The 16,478-nt window shown below is 33.9% G+C and overlaps 1 protein-coding gene across 4 annotated transcripts in view; it reads right to left on the bottom strand.

The window, feature by feature from the left end:
* Positions 1–16,478, bottom strand: part of LOC100165959 (mediator of RNA polymerase II transcription subunit 12) — a 137,772-nt gene that overhangs the window by 8,441 nt on the left and 112,853 nt on the right. For 2 of the 4 annotated variants that reach the window (XM_029491251.1, XM_029491248.1), the window contains exons 14-17: positions 15,371–15,678; positions 9,627–9,846; positions 8,871–9,094; positions 6,233–6,735 (exon numbers count right to left, since the gene is read on the bottom strand). In XM_029491251.1, the coding sequence (XP_029347111.1) occupies positions 6,233–6,735; positions 8,871–9,094; positions 9,627–9,846; positions 15,371–15,678 (1,255 nt within the window). Of the gene's footprint in view, positions 1–14; positions 614–6,232; positions 6,736–8,870; positions 9,095–9,626; positions 9,847–15,370; positions 15,679–16,478 lie in introns of those variants that run through there. The other 2 variants (XM_008181619.3, XM_029491249.1) reach the window with 2 other exon arrangements.

Genomic DNA, 16,478 nt, shown 5'->3' with positions numbered 1-16,478 from the left:
CAAAATCAAATATCTTAAAAATGTAAAAAATGATATTTGATCGAATAAAAAAAAATAATAAAAATTATGTTAAATATCCAATTACGAAATATAAGAAACGAGTGAAAATTGAAATTAAAATGGAAAACTTCCGTTTGGATGTCAAGCCCCGGCACATGGAATACATAATATTATTATCTATTTTTATTATTATAATATATTATTGTAGGCGACGACGTGTCTGTAGTTGGTTTTTATCCGTCTCATAGGACGTTGAGAAAGTTGACTTTCTTCTGCATGGCTTTCTGTTCGCCGTCCAATAGCACGGAATCCGTGATCGGCGAACTTCCCAGGTTCTCCAGCAGCCTCCTGCTCCTGGTCGGCATGTCCGGCAACAGCGGCATGGCGTGCGGGGGCGTGTAATCGCCGACCACGCAGCCGGCCGCCGTGCCGTACTCGCCGCCACCGTAGACGCCACCGCGGCGCATGTAATCCTCGGCGGCCGCGGCCGCAGCGGTCCGGAACGTGGACGCGATCCGCTCCATGGACCGTTCCTCGGCTATCTTTTCGGCCGCGCGCGCAAACACTTGACACTCGTCCTCGGTCATCGGCCGCCGTCCCGCGTAACAGCCACCTGTTGTATACGATATATGCACAAAACGCCCCCGTCACGCTTTCCCATGTCGGTTCCACTTATAGGTACGTCATATAATATATAATATATATATATATATATATATACAGTAGAAATCGAGTGTATTATAGAAAACGACACCGTCGGGCACGTACTAGCTCATGTTGATGGGAGGAGGGTGGGACAAATTTTTTAGTCGATATAGGCACCGCTAAACTTATATTATTATTGTGTACAATTGTATAGTTATTGTTATTATAAGCTCCACGTAATAACAACTATTGCAAAAAAAAATTAAAAATTAAATGTCAAAAATGTTAATGTTAATATTATTATTAAGCCATTAGGTATAGTCTAATATTAGGCACATGTATATTTTAATGAGGGACAATATTTAGGAAATACGCAATCTTGTCGCCTTTTTCCCGGGCTTTTGTATTAGTCGTAAATGATAATATTAGTGTGAGTGCAGTTGTGCCCTAACATATGTCAACGGCGCCGCTGTCAAAAATGAAAAGCGTGATTTTTTACTCAAAACATGCTTTACTTCTGAAAAAGCTCTCAAATTTCGTAATGTGGTCAGATTTCATTTTTTTTTTCTTTTTGCTAGAGAAAGGCTGATTTTTTACAAAGCACATTGTACTATGGTTATTTACGTAGCTTAAAACAAAAGCGAATTACTTTACTTTACGCGGCGATTGAGTTTTTTCTGTGAGAGATGTTTTTGAGCAAAAAAACAGGTCGCTTGCAGGCCCATTAACATGTGATTTATATAGCGTAAAATTTTTTTTCCTTGAGATTTGAGAAATATCTAATAGATGAAATATTAATATTAATATTTATAGATAAGTTATGTTATATTATTTTGTTACATTAATTGTATGATCATAATTCATAGTAAATTTTAAAAAAGCACACATACATGTGTATAATATAATATTATATTAGTGATAGTAGTAATGATAGTTGATTCAATTGTCTGTGAACTAACATTGTTTATATACAAATAGTTAAACTATATATTTTAAGAAATTTTTTTTGGGGGGGAGTGTCAAAAACTGTCGTTTTTAGGCATAACAATTTTCCTTCAACCTACCGTTCAATGAAAAAACATGAACGACCAAATAGTTATTTAATGAATGTATAGTTTCACTCTGAATGTGGGTATGAAAAATCAAAAATTCAAAAATGTCCAGTTTTTTTACTGTTTACAATTTACAGTAACTACCACATTTAAGTAATTATATGCCCGATTGTAGATACATTTTTCCCCTACAAACACCATTAGGCACTAGCAACCACTTGACCAAGGCATAATTATTCAGAATTGAAAAACTTTTTACCACTAAGAAATTGTTAAGAATGAAAATAGTTTTGCAGAATTCCTTGAAAGTAAACAGATAGATATCTACCTAATATTAATGTATTTAAAGCTATATGCTGTTGATTGATAAAGCATCATGTTAATATGTTTGTATTATATAGGTACATGCATTACATTTTTTGCATCCAATTTTTTTTACCTTCTCAATTTTTGAACCTCTTAGCTTTTAACTTCTTAATCGAACACTTAGTTATTCGAAGTTTTTGATAATTCCTTCCAACTTTGAATCGTCTAGAGTCAACTGTATTGAAGATTTAATGGTTAGCGTGACCATAATTTACTTTAATATCGGATGAGATCAGGCTACTATAGGTATAAGTCAGTTAAGTTAAATATCAAATTGGAAAAAATTCAAAAGAAACTAAAACTATTTTTTTTTAAGTCAATAAATGAGCATATTGAATTGTATACATCATGTTTGATAGTATTATACGATTGTAATACTCTTATTACACAACTAATATTAACATTATTATTTTTTACCCATACAACATATTTTTAAAAAATATTTACCGAATATAAATTAGTATACCTATAGGTACGATGTGTCGAATAAGTCAATCATTTTTTACCGTCCCCTCCGATGTCGTTATAACCGATTTCTACTGTACATATGTATGCATTCATGCAATGTAAATATACATATCACATAATATATTTAATGTAAACATAATAATATATTATACAAAGGTATAGCTAATTATAGATGTGTACCACACACACACACGCACACACACACACACACACACATACCCCTACCCTACCACAGTGTATATAACATGGTGTAGGAGTTATTTCTTCAAGTCGATGTTCCTTAGATATTTACTAAAGATTTTTTATGGACGTTTAACATCCTAGTAATATACTATCATAATATCTATACTATAGTAATATAATATGTATGACCACCGTACTAGAATTGTGAGTGGAAACTTTGAAAACTTTCGATACATTATCTGTATAGTGAGATAATATATTTCACAAACTTTCCCGAACGTCATTATATCTACACAAAACCAATATTGTGTATACCTATATTATTTTATCCATGTTGGTAGGTATCGCTTAACCTAACCTATGCACGCGTATCTATAAAGTTCACTAGACTATAATATCCTGTTTTAAATTGATGTTGTTACAAAATCGTTTATTGATTGTAAATAAAATACGGCTTCAAATATATTTGGAAAAGCGTAACCTCAATGTAACCGATTAAAATATAGGCGATGGCAGATATTTGGAATATGCGTGTATTGTATTATAACATAATATTATTCCATTCCAACAGAAATCTTTATCATCAGTGAACATTTTCCCGGTTCGTTGATATCCTATAATAAAAAAAATTTCACGTGCAGGTATACACAGAAAACGTGTGGAACATTTTAGCATTCCAATAATACAATTCGATAAAATTGAAAAAGCATAAATTAATGTAAGACCAATAACAATTTTAAGCTCAATAGTATGTCGAGTGATACGAGTTAGGTATGCATAATATAATTCGTGAATCTACAATATCGTGTAAGTTTTATATTTAAATTTATAATTAATAATTTGTCGAAAATTATGTATAAAACACAGTTATAAATTACATTTATACATTTCGTATATGAATTAATGGTTTGTACAGTTTTACATATTATATTTTTTATTAGCATATAGGTAGTACAAACGAGCCAACGTTTTAAAACAGTATTTCCGCCATAAAACGGAAAACATATTATCATAGTTTATAATATGGTTTATATTATCATCACGACATACCAGGCATACTACGCTGAACGACTGATGTACATTACTTATTTATTATTTTATACCAATATTGGGTAACCACTAACCACCACCCGTTTAAGATTGGAACTCAGGCCGAGATGAAACCCGCGGAATAAACACAATATAGCAGATGGTCATACGTTTTGACTGGCTTGATTAAATATGTATTCTTCTGCCACTATGGTATTGTATGTTATATTTTTTTGGTACAATTTTCAAACGTTTAGTTTTAGTACACAAACTATGCTTAATATTACATAATAATATATAAGCAGGTGATGCTCCAGGTATATAGGTAGGTACGTGTGTGCATAGGTATGTGTGTATCAGGAGCACCCATAGAGAGAGGCCAGTGGGTGCCATGCACCCAATGGGATTTTTTTTGATGTATAATAATGTAAATATGTGACTACCTAACATGTATGCATAAAATTGTATAACATAAATTTAATTTTGCACCCACTGAGCTGATTTTTTGCGGGCGCCCCTGGCGTGTATTGTGTATAAGGTATACTATTATTATAATATTATAGTGGGTACTTTTCAACATCCCCCGTCGTGGGAAAAGTATACCTATATGTTATATCATAAATATAGGTCCAGTTCAAGTCATATAATAAATCTGGACGCGATATCCGAGGAAAATATGTGCATACTCTCGTTTGGGATGTGACGATCAATACGAGTGCAATATCATGGCCTGAACTATTCGGCCATAATAGAAACCGTGTAAATAAATACCACTCGCACTATTAACGGTACGCGATAAGTGAAATATAATATAACATTATTATACATATTTTTTTGTATACATATAATATTATATTATTATAATAGTTTAAGAGAAGATGACGCCATCTCCGAAACGAGTGCAGACACTATTTTCGCTGAGAATTATGGGGGCATAATATGCGTCGTACCTGCTTATATTATAATAATATAGAATTTATCGCTCGGCGTTTATCGTGTACGACATAATATTATAATATGAAAATATATTATTATATCGTAACACAATATGAGATACCGTCGTACGTTTATTGTGACACAAACGTTGATGTCAAACGAATGGATATACGGCATTCCCACCTCCACACTAAACACATAGGTACACTTTTAGGCCAACACAACGGAGAGGAAAACGACATTGTTGTCGCTCGCACAGAATGGCTGCCGAGCACACAAAGAAACTATAACATTTAGACAAGTGATAAAATATACGTATAACCACGTTTCAGTGGTTAACAATGCGGTATCAGTTGTGTTGGCTTACAGATTTTCATACAATGCCACGCGTATCCAGATAAGTTTAATATCGACGAACACAATTTATCAATACCAAACATAACCACGCTTAAGTAAGGTGGTATTATAGGCACTAATATTATAATACGCGTCAATCGTCAATAATAGACAATATAATACACACCCCCTCACCGAATCCTATACATTATAATATTATGATCTGAATAATATTAATTGCTAACAACATTGTAGCAATAGTAATATAATATTATTATAATCGCGCCATACCTAACGGTAATAATATAATATCCAGTCCGTTATGCGTATAATATTAATTGGTATATTAAATTATAACTAGAGATGGGAGATTTTACCGATATTATTTTTACTCGGCCAATTTATTATTTTTATCGTTTATCAAATTCAGCGACCCTTCATGTCAATGAGATATTGTTTTCATGACGTGTACAATAACATTATTTTAATATTTTGTTTACGCATCATTACGCGTACTACAGATGGTGATGGACGTTTAACATAATAAAATTTGTTTAAAGGTAAACTAAGATAATACCAGAATAATATATAATTATAATGGAACAATATAATATATTAATATTGATACCCACTGCTGGTTGTATCAACTGATATAATTAATGATAAAAATACTATTAAAACCAATGAAAAAAATTACATGAAATGTACCGAACATTTTTTTACGGTAAAACTCCCATCACTAATATATCATATACCTAATAATATTATATACTTATTATCGTCGAAAATATTGAAATGCCTCCATACTTTTGGAGGTATAATATATTTATGTTATCATTAGGAATGTTTAGGGTTGACGGTATTGCAATCGAATACCGGTATGAAACAGTATACATCGGAAAAAAAAAGCAGTAATACCGGCACAATATACCGGAACACCGAGCTACTATACCAAACAAATTTGATGCGGTCGACGGGAATACCGGTATTACGGTATTAGAGCCGGAATACCGAAAAATCCGTCAACGGCGTCTACCCAATGGTATCCATTAATTCGGCATTAGGGTATACCGTGCAAGCGCGGCACTCGAGCGATGACCATCAGCTACGAATCGGTTTACCGGTACACCGATATGAGAAACCTCTAACCGGTATAGGATGGACCGTCAGCCCCAAGTGTATTGCGCACCTTATCGATTTGATTTCTTATAATATACCTGCAGCGGATAGCGACGGCAGCATGGACGACGAATACTCGTGTTCGGCGTTCTCGCGGATCCGGGCCAGGCGCAGCAGCTCCTCGTGCAGCCGGACGTTGTCCTCGATCTGCCGCCGACGCCGAGCGATCTCCGCCTTGATCCTGGCCTTCTTCTCCTCGCGCTGCAGCTCCTCGTCGTGCTCCTCCTCGGCGGCCAGCGCCGCCAGCGATTCGTAGTCGCCGATGCCGACGCCGCCGCCGTAGTCGTCCATGTAGTCGCAGTAGCCGCCGTAGCCGCCGTAGCCTCCACCGTCGTCGCCGCCGCTCAGGTAGGCGGTCGGTGTCGGCGACGGCGACGGGTCCCACGAACGCGATCGCCGGCCGGCCGTGCCGTACTTCATCATGGCCGCCGTCGAGGTCATCGGCAGGTGTTGGTGGTAGTCGTACGGCCGGCGCGGGTCTGAATCGCCGCCGCCGTCGCTGTACCGCCGCTGCCGGCGGTTGTGCCGCCGAACGTCCCATCTGTGAATGCAAAAATATTATATTATATAATATTATAATATATTGTGTATGCGTAAAAATGAATACCTGACCGACTGGTACAGCCGAAACTATCAAACCGTTTCGTTTGAGATTTTCAGCTAGAAAGGTAATTAATTACTCCTTAACCTATACCTATTATGTATAGGCACAAAAAAAAAGGATTTTGTGAAACCGAAATTAAAAGACGAACACTGCGCAGTTCACACAGCGTTAGAGTCAGCTGTGAATATGATCGGATATAATTTTATACCTGTATTTTATAATTGGTAAAAACCCAAAAATAATCTGTGTAGTTTGTATTTAACCGAGGGTAAGACGAGGTTAATCCACGGGCATTGAATTCGTCTCTTGAAACGCCGCGTAGGACTGATTAGTATATATATTATATATCACTATATAAAATCGTATTCCAAAGGCTGCGGATGCGACACTGATCTCAAAACATACATCGATATTTTATAATATTGATTTGATATAGGTATTATAATATTATAGTCAAGTCACGCATTTCAAGCGGAATAAAAATAAATTTGACCTTTATATTTTTTGTGTATATAGCCTATAGGTATACCTGAAACATAACTTATAAAAATTTGAGATATGAAGTTTTTCGAGTCATCGTAAATTGGCTATAGTTGACTGTATTCCCCATATGATATATCATTTGCTACTTTATGCTACACCATTTTCACTTGCTTGTCTTAACTACATGTCAGTTATATTATGACGTAGCGACGGCACATTGTTCAAATTTCTCGAAATGGGTATCAACATTTTGCCAGGAATTTACTATACAATTTGCTACGCTATTAATTGTAGAACCCGTTTCGAAAATTTTGAACAATATGTTGCTACGTCAAGATAGTGCTAGTTTGTTTTCGGTATGCAGCAAAAACAATCAAGTAGGTAGTATAGGTACACAATATTAAAATTGGCGAAGCAATAAATTTAGCAAACTCGTAGAAGAATATTGATGTATAGGTATGTAACATTTAGTGCCAATGTCTACTTGATGGATGTGTGTCACAGCTATATAACTGCGCCTGCAATGTGAAGCAGAGGTGGATTGACTGATTAGGAGATCGGGAAAGTTCCTAATGGGTCCATCGAATTACGAAGCTTGGCCGATTTTTAAAATTAAAATTTTATATTATAATAATCGTTTTTCTCTATTTAAAATCTATAAAATACAATTAACAATACTATACAAATAGAATGCCCTGTATTTATGTAATTTGTTGTACCAAGAAACAATTTACAACTTTTCCTTATACAGGTAAATATCGTTTATACGAATCGTATACCCCAGGACAACCTAGAAGCTTTTGTTTTGACAACTACACAAAATGGTATTTTAAGTACTAGGTATATAGAAGTATTATTACAAAGCGTAGAACCTGTTTAAACCAATTTATAATGTAATATAAATGTTCACAAGTTTAGGATTGTCAAATAGTGTTGGTAGGTACATGGTATAGGTACCTAGTCAAATCGTGATTGCAACGTTTAAAGTAATGGTATATTATACGCATAATATACATCTTACCACCATAGTATGAAAGTCTAACGTGTTCAGACTTCGATCTCGGCTTCTGGTGGAAATCCAATATATGTATTAAAGTCAAAAACCCTTCACAGAACCTGTCGACCACAAATGTATGAGACGTTACCTACGTTCATACCTAGCTATACCTATGCACTTTTTGGCCATAGGTACCTATCATGGAATTAATGGAAATGTGTGAAAAATGAAAAATTTTGCTCAACTGAGGAGGTGTTTCTAGGTGTACACGATTTGGTCTAAACGCGAAGTTTGTGTTTCAATCGGTCGACATTTATCGATTGCTCCAAAAATACGTGCTTTCCCACTACGTGTCGAATATATTGTAGCACACGCTATGTATATAGTTTTGAATTCAACGCATATTGTGCACTAAGTAGGGAGGTGCATTATAAGGTGTGAAAAATGAAAAAAATGTACTTAACAACTTACTATGGAAATGATTTTTTTTTTTTTTTGGTGGGCTCTTTCGAGATCACAACTCTTTGTTCAATTGTTCGAAAGTGGACAGGTATAGGCGATACGGTGGGCGTGAGCAGCTCTTACGGCTTACCTTTTGTGATCGACTGTGGCGGAATTCATCGCAGTATTCGTCCCACGCCGGTGGCCATTGTGATCGTAAATCGCCGCCGACGAACCGATGGCAGTCTCGCGCAGTGCGCCGCCCAGATAACCGGATCCGCCGCCGGTGTCGGGCCAGTGTCGCCAAGACGTCGTGGACGATGGATCTTCACCGCCGCCATATGACCTAGACCTCGGTCTAGACGGCATAAAGTCCTGTGACAAACACGCATACTGTTTTAATACGATATAATATGCGTAATCGTCGAGGTCGCGTCATCTATAGATGTATGACCGTGGTCGTGGTCGAGCCAATGCGGCAGACTTAGAGTATAAATCGGCCCCGGGAAACTATAGACCTAATAATTGACCCAATTATCTAGTTATAAGTCATCCAGCAATTCGCATGAAATATAAAATGTAAGGAAAATAAAACTCTAATTCTTGAAGTTGGTTTAGTTTGTATATATGTATCAGTGTTTCGACTTCCACATGACGTTGTGTAGATAATAAAATTCCATTAAAAAAACACTGATGCATTCTTTTAAATTTACTCATATTATAATAGTTAATATAAGCACACAAATTAAAATCGAGCATAATATTCACATGGACCCTGCAGGTAGAAGCGATTTCCGACATCGCCACCATGGACAGTCCACGGTACTGGGTCGACTGTGACCTGTAGGTGGTCGCTGTATGACATAGTAATATATAGGTATACATTATTATATTATTATACACTTACTGAGTTTCTGCTGCTGTAACCTCCGCCCAACACGACGTCGTCCAGCAACAGTGCGGCAACCGTGGCGTCGTCTTGCTGCTGTAATCGCAGCAGGTCGTCGTCGTCGTACACGTCCGACAAGTGTTTGGAACCGCCCAACCCTCTGATCAGCCGTCCGCCACTGCCGCCGGTTTGTCGTTGCTGCTGGTTCTGATACCACCTTCTTTCCAGATGGTCAGGCCTGTAAATACCAAACAAGTAGATAATATATAAGACACACCGAAAATAATTGATAAAAATTGGCATAATCCCACGACGATCTATCGTATTGGATATCGCTCAAATCAGTCGTAACTTCAAAGACAATTTGGTGCAAGATTTTTTATAGGATATATATAGCGCCAGCTATATTACCCGATCTTTAATCGGATTAAAATTGGTCAATCTTTCTATTATTTTCAGTCTTGTTTCAGTTGAAATATATAATAGAGACACATATATATTACGATGATTAATTTTATGAATTTCCACTTCTTAATTCTGGACATATGATTTAATATCTTGAATGCCAGTGTAAATCCCATATCGTCAAGATTGGTATTCATCTTTATGTGCTTACATCAAAAATATTTCGAGAATTAAGAAAGCAAATTATGAAATAAATATTTAATAATTATATATAATAATTATTAGAAATCGTAAAACTAATCATTTTAATTGTGTTCATATTTAATTTAAGATTTTATTTTATTTTTTAAATTTATTAGTAAAAAAAATTGTGTGTCATAATAATATGTTTTTTACTAACTATATTATATTCTGTAACAAATGACAATCATTAAAATAAACAAAAAAAATATACCTAATATTAGATTTTTGTTGGCTAAAACTACATGTACCTATGTGTTAACTACCCTACACTATAAAGCAATCGATAAGGATTGAAAAATAAAATATTTACAACCCCCCATTCTAGAAATCTATTAATATACCTTTTATTGAAAATAGTCCAGTACAGAGCCGTGCAAAGGGGGGGGGGGCAATTAGCTGGGCAAGTGCCCCAGGGCGGCAAAAGTAGCTATATTTTATAGGGCGGCAAAAAACTTTCCCATTAGTTTATACTTCAAATTCGTCACGGTCACAAAAATTACAATATCTATTATCTACTATCTATTTTAAAATAAAATATTTTATCTATGAAAAAGTGTTGTAAATTGTAATTTATGACTATGGACTGGTGTGTGCCTACACTGGCTTGTTGACCTATGGATATGGCGGCGGGGAGCAGGTGACTGATCGGGTAATTAACAAGCTATTTTTAACCATTTTTCGGAAAATGTATTGTTATTGAATAATCGACATGATAATAACATAATATAATATTAAATATTAATAATATAATGGTAAATCGTAAATGGTCTCGCACTGTCATGTCGCTATATTTTTATATTATTCAATATTCAGTATTTCATCAAACGACGAAAAGTGACAATTGTACCTAGTACCTACGTACAACGAAGACTTTAGAGTTTATTACAATTTTTACATAGTTTATTTACATTGAGTTATTTTATTTTATTCAAGTGGATTTTCATATTATTTTTTAAAATGTCTGATGCAAATAAACGTAAACGTTTAAGTGGTTTTCAGTACAGAAAGATGTCGAAAGGAAAAAAAGAAAGAGAAGAAAATTTAATGAGAAAAACTACAAAATTAGATACTTATACTTATTTTAAAATAAAAGTAAATGTACATTTTAATTCTTAGGGAATAGTGTTTGTGGTTTTGGGAGGGCTGAATCTCTTTTGATAAACACAACTTTTCCTAATATTAGGATTGCTTTAAAATTATTTATTTGTATGCCATGTTCTAACGCAAGTGGAGAAAGGTCCTTTTCTGTTTTGAAGAGAGTCAAAAACTATTTACGGTCATCATTATCAAATGAAAAAACATCAGCATTATCAATATTATGTATTGAAAATGAAATTGTCAAGAATATCAGTTGGACAAGTCTTGTTAAAAAATTCTCAAAACTTAAAGCTAGAAAAAAAACATTTGCATGAAGTTATTTATAAAATCATTATTCACTACTATAGACTATAGTACTATAATAAAAAAATTTTGTTGTTATTCATGTTTTTATACATTTATTCTTACTACCTCCTAACCAAATTCATTGTTTATTAATTGAGTTGTTTTACTTGTTCATTTATTAATTATTATAATATAAATAATCTAATGAGAAGTGACCAGATAATAATAACATTTTGAATAGCTTAGATTTTTGGGAGGCTTTAAGAAAATGTCTAATGCCCCCCTCCCCACTTATGACCACCTGAGATTAGGGGCGCCAAATTTAATTTCCCTAGGGCGCCACTGATGGTTAACACGGTACTGGTCCAGTAGTTTTCAATATATTATAGAGGATAAATGAACAAATTAATTTGTATATATAGAGCATTAACATATTTGTTATTTTGTTCTATTCGTAATAATTCAGTAAACTATTGCATCAAGAAAATCCTATTGTCTATTTTCAATTCAATATTTTAAGAAAATATAACTGTCAATTTTTTCAGGAAAATGATGATTTTTTCTGATATATAAAGCTATTACACGTAGTTATTGAATTTCATAAAATAATATTCAATACAAATTTAATCTCACTAATGTGATGTAAATAACCTAATGTCACCGAGCGAGTAACAAATAACAATATACATTGAGGCATTGGACGACAATACTTTTATAACAAATACGATGTAAATTGACAAGATGATTGAGTTCACAACCGCAATTTCCAAATTTCCATCTACATTTAACAGTCAAGGATTTTTGAATATTCATCAATCTATTTACACACGCACGCTCAATGACATTTTCCATTTCGAAATTAAAATAAAAAACCGGTAGGTATATTATACTCTTTCAATATACGTCGAGTGTTACTCGTCATTGAATTAAGGTAGTAGTAATGGATGTGTTCAATTTGAATTCGATGAAAAATCATTGTACCTATATTATGAAATACAATTCTGAGTGAAATAGTTAGATGACTAGCATCTATTTCCGAGAGTACCTATACGTAACAGTGGAATGTTTAAAGTTACTGTGATCAAAAGTTTTGAATTGAATCATATAAACTAAAATCGTTATTACTTTTTAGTTACCTAGGTATTTTATATTTAAATATCAAATGTTTTTGAAATTTTAAGTTGAAATACGTCTTATAACTGATTATAGAGTAGGTAGACAGGTAGTTGATTATCTCACCAGTGTCAACAATATTTTAAATTTAGTTATTTTTTAAATTTCCTTTATTAGAAAATGTTTTAATACCAGCTACATATTAGTGTTGGGTATTTATACTTAGGATTATGTGCTTACTCTAGTGTTTCTTTTTCATTTAAGTAAGAAAATGTTTTTTTCCTATTTATATAGAAATAATTAAATGTTATATTTTCATTATCCTTTATCATGTTAGTTTTCTGTAACTTGGACGTAACACTGTTCTCCGTGGCCTGAAGCGTTATCTAATTCTACCAAATGTGGTGGAAAAATTAAGGAAAAATAGATGTTTTCATGCGAAACCAGCTTTTGAAAAAATTTATTTTGTGTTTTTTGGTGTAACTCAGTGACCAGCAGATACTTGAAATGTTCACGGAATGTTTATATTAGCATTTTCTGTAAATGATAAAAGTTACAAAATACTTTGAATGTTTTTGAGCTATTTATAGATATTTGAAAAATTAATTTTGAAAATATAGTATAAGGTTTCTCATAAATTTTTCATAAACTATCTCCGCTCAGAATCGTATTTCGTACCCATTGAATTCAAATTCAACAAATTCATTACAGTTGTCCTACTCAATTTTGAGGTATACCTACTCGACATCTATAATAGAATACTGTACAGCGAGGCAGTATTATATTCTTAGCCCCATTTTTTAAGACATATTCATATTCTGTTATTTACCGTATACGTATCAGTAAACACATAAATTAAGTTTACTTGAGAACGCGGCATTCCTACTTTATTTTGATTCTATCTTTTGACCTTATCTAAAAATGTACCATAATATTAACTAAAATAAATAAATAAAAAAAGTTGAAAAGCTATAAAATTTAGTAAAATGAATGATTAGGTACCTAGTCTAAACCGGAAATAGCTGATCATCAACTAGTATAAATAAAGACATTACACATTTTTAAGAAAAAACGAAACGTTCTCGTGCTCGTCTGAGGGGGTAGTTCCATGTGGAAAGTAACATGTCAGAATAGGTTTGCTACGAGCAGCGTGTGCACATGGCACGCACATACTAACGATAATTTACTACGCTTACGACATTACAACCACAAAGCTCGTAAGCACGTACTCTTCATATTGTCTATATTATAATGAGCTCCTAAAAAACGGACCGTTTGCTCCTAAGTATGACGGTATGACAGTATACCATCCGTAATCACATAATGACTGCCCATATATATTCAACCTTCTTATGGGCTGCGGTGTATACATTATATTATAATTTTAACACAGTTATACCGTCCATTTTCAAAATGCGTACTTAACCCAGCATGTCAAAGCCGTATTCAGGACAGCACATTATGAGTACGTGGGCCAGTGGCGAAAATTTAAAAGCTAATAATATAGTACAAAATAAATATAATTACCTACTTAGGTACTCATTACTTTCGTACAACTCAAGTGTATCATTCTATATTTTATTGTGTGTAGTTAAAATGTAAAAGTTAAATTACAATGTGTAGACTATGTTTTTTTACGTTAAGTACCTACACATATGTCTATAATAGGCTATATGAATATGAAATATGTATAATATTTATATAATTAATAAACACACTCATTATGTCAGACTAACACATTCATAATATTGTGTAATAATGCAAAGATGTTGTATATTGTTAAAATAATAATATGTAGGTAATATGCCAGGAGAACTTTTCTATTTTGTTTCATATACATTTTTCAATATAATTTAAAAAAATTACTTCAATTGAGCTTTATTTGAAGGTCATTTGAGTCGAAAAATTATCAACAAATATGATGCATTGAGTGTTGACCGACCCGAAATTTTGACTAAAATTGAAACCGAAAATAAATGCAATCTTTGGGAAGGGGAGGGGTGTGATATAGCAATGATTTGCCAGTGAATAAACTAAAATTGAAAATCAAAGCATTATTTCAACTAAATACTTATTATGAAATCAGAAAAAAAACACACAACAATATTATGCATTCATTGCTCCGCTCAGAAACTAAAATATTATCAAGCTCTATCATGAACTGAGTCTTATAAAATTGAGACTTATATTATATAACATATATTTGAGTTGAAGATATCTTTTTTTAATTAGGTATATCAATAGTAAAATACATTGATAAAATAGTTTATAGTAATATTAAAAATTATATGTACATATAATATAAATATAGTTGTTAAAATGTTTAATTATGAAAACATTTTAAAATTCAAGTTTAACTGTTATTGTTATATCACTATAAATATTATAGTACGTTACTCATCATTCACTCAACTTTTGCAAAACTCTTTTTATAGAACTCGATTTTACAAGAATTTGTTTTACAAAACCGAAAACAACTGTAAAGGACTTGATTTTATGCAGGACTCTGTCCATTATATATGAATTAATTTCATAATATAACACTAAGATTTATAGGCCCCAAATCCTATAAATGACATGCGTGTACTGTATAATAATATATTTTATGGCACACTTACACGTTACTGGTCGAACAGCGGTACAACAGACTGTTACCGTCATAGACTCCACCCAGCGATCTCGCGGCAGTCATCGTCCTACCCCCGCCGCTGCTGCGGTAATGATGCGAGTCCAGGCCTCCTAGGCCCACGCCGCCGCCGCCTCCGCCGAACAAGGCGGCCGCCTGCCTGCCGGTGCCGCCGACGCGACGGTCCACGGACGACGGGTAACCGATGCCTGTGTCGTCGTGATACGACCATGACGACGACGACGACCACGGCTTCCTGCCACCGCCACCGCCGTACATGCTCATCGCGGCCGTGTTGTTCTGCAATCATAATAGCAGACGGTACGTGTTATACTGTTATTATAGCCACGACGGGTCAGCAGTGAGAGTCCTGCGTGCGGCACGCGACACCGTTGCAGTCTTGTAAAAGTAGTACTCGAGTGTTCAAATGCTTTTAAAAATAGTATATTGTGCTTTGATGTGTTTTTAATGCGTTATCGTGTTTGCAGGAACCTATCTGAATATTTGAAATAAAAATAAAAAAAAATGAGAAATGGACGTGTGCAAATGGGACAGAAAATATAATCCAAATATAAAATATTACACATTTTCTAGAAGTTTTATTTTAATTAAATTGAAAATACGCCTCCTTTGACTTTTTTAAGCTCATCACGCATGGTTACTCTTTTATTTTAATTTTGTCGTAATCCGGCCTCTCTTCTTTAGTTTTTCTTTAGAAAAACAATGTAGGTACCCACTACAGTACAGTGTTATAGTAGGATCAGTGGCGCAAAACTTTTAAAAATGAATTCAGACAATACATTCGCCTTGGCCACAATAAGTCTACAATTATTTCACTTCATAGAAAAATATTTGTGAAAGTTTTAATACGTTTAACTTTCAAATGAAATATTAATAATGCAATAGAATGAAATTGATACGCAATACATTGATAATAATTACAAATCGTTTAATTTAAGTAACGTATGAAGTACCAATTCGGCTATGAACTTAGTATACGTTTATACGTATGTTAGTAATGATGCAAATACACACACTAGCTTTATCTAAAGTCTAAAATATTTAGACCATAGATAATAATATATGGTTTAGATTCTAAA

The sequence above is a fragment of the Acyrthosiphon pisum genome, chromosome X (genome assembly GCF_005508785.2).
Source record: "Acyrthosiphon pisum isolate AL4f chromosome X, pea_aphid_22Mar2018_4r6ur, whole genome shotgun sequence".
In the NCBI taxonomy this organism is placed as follows: domain Eukaryota; kingdom Metazoa; phylum Arthropoda; class Insecta; order Hemiptera; family Aphididae; genus Acyrthosiphon; species Acyrthosiphon pisum.
Note: the sequence above shows the minus strand (reverse complement) of the source record. Positions and strands in the feature narration are given on the sequence as shown.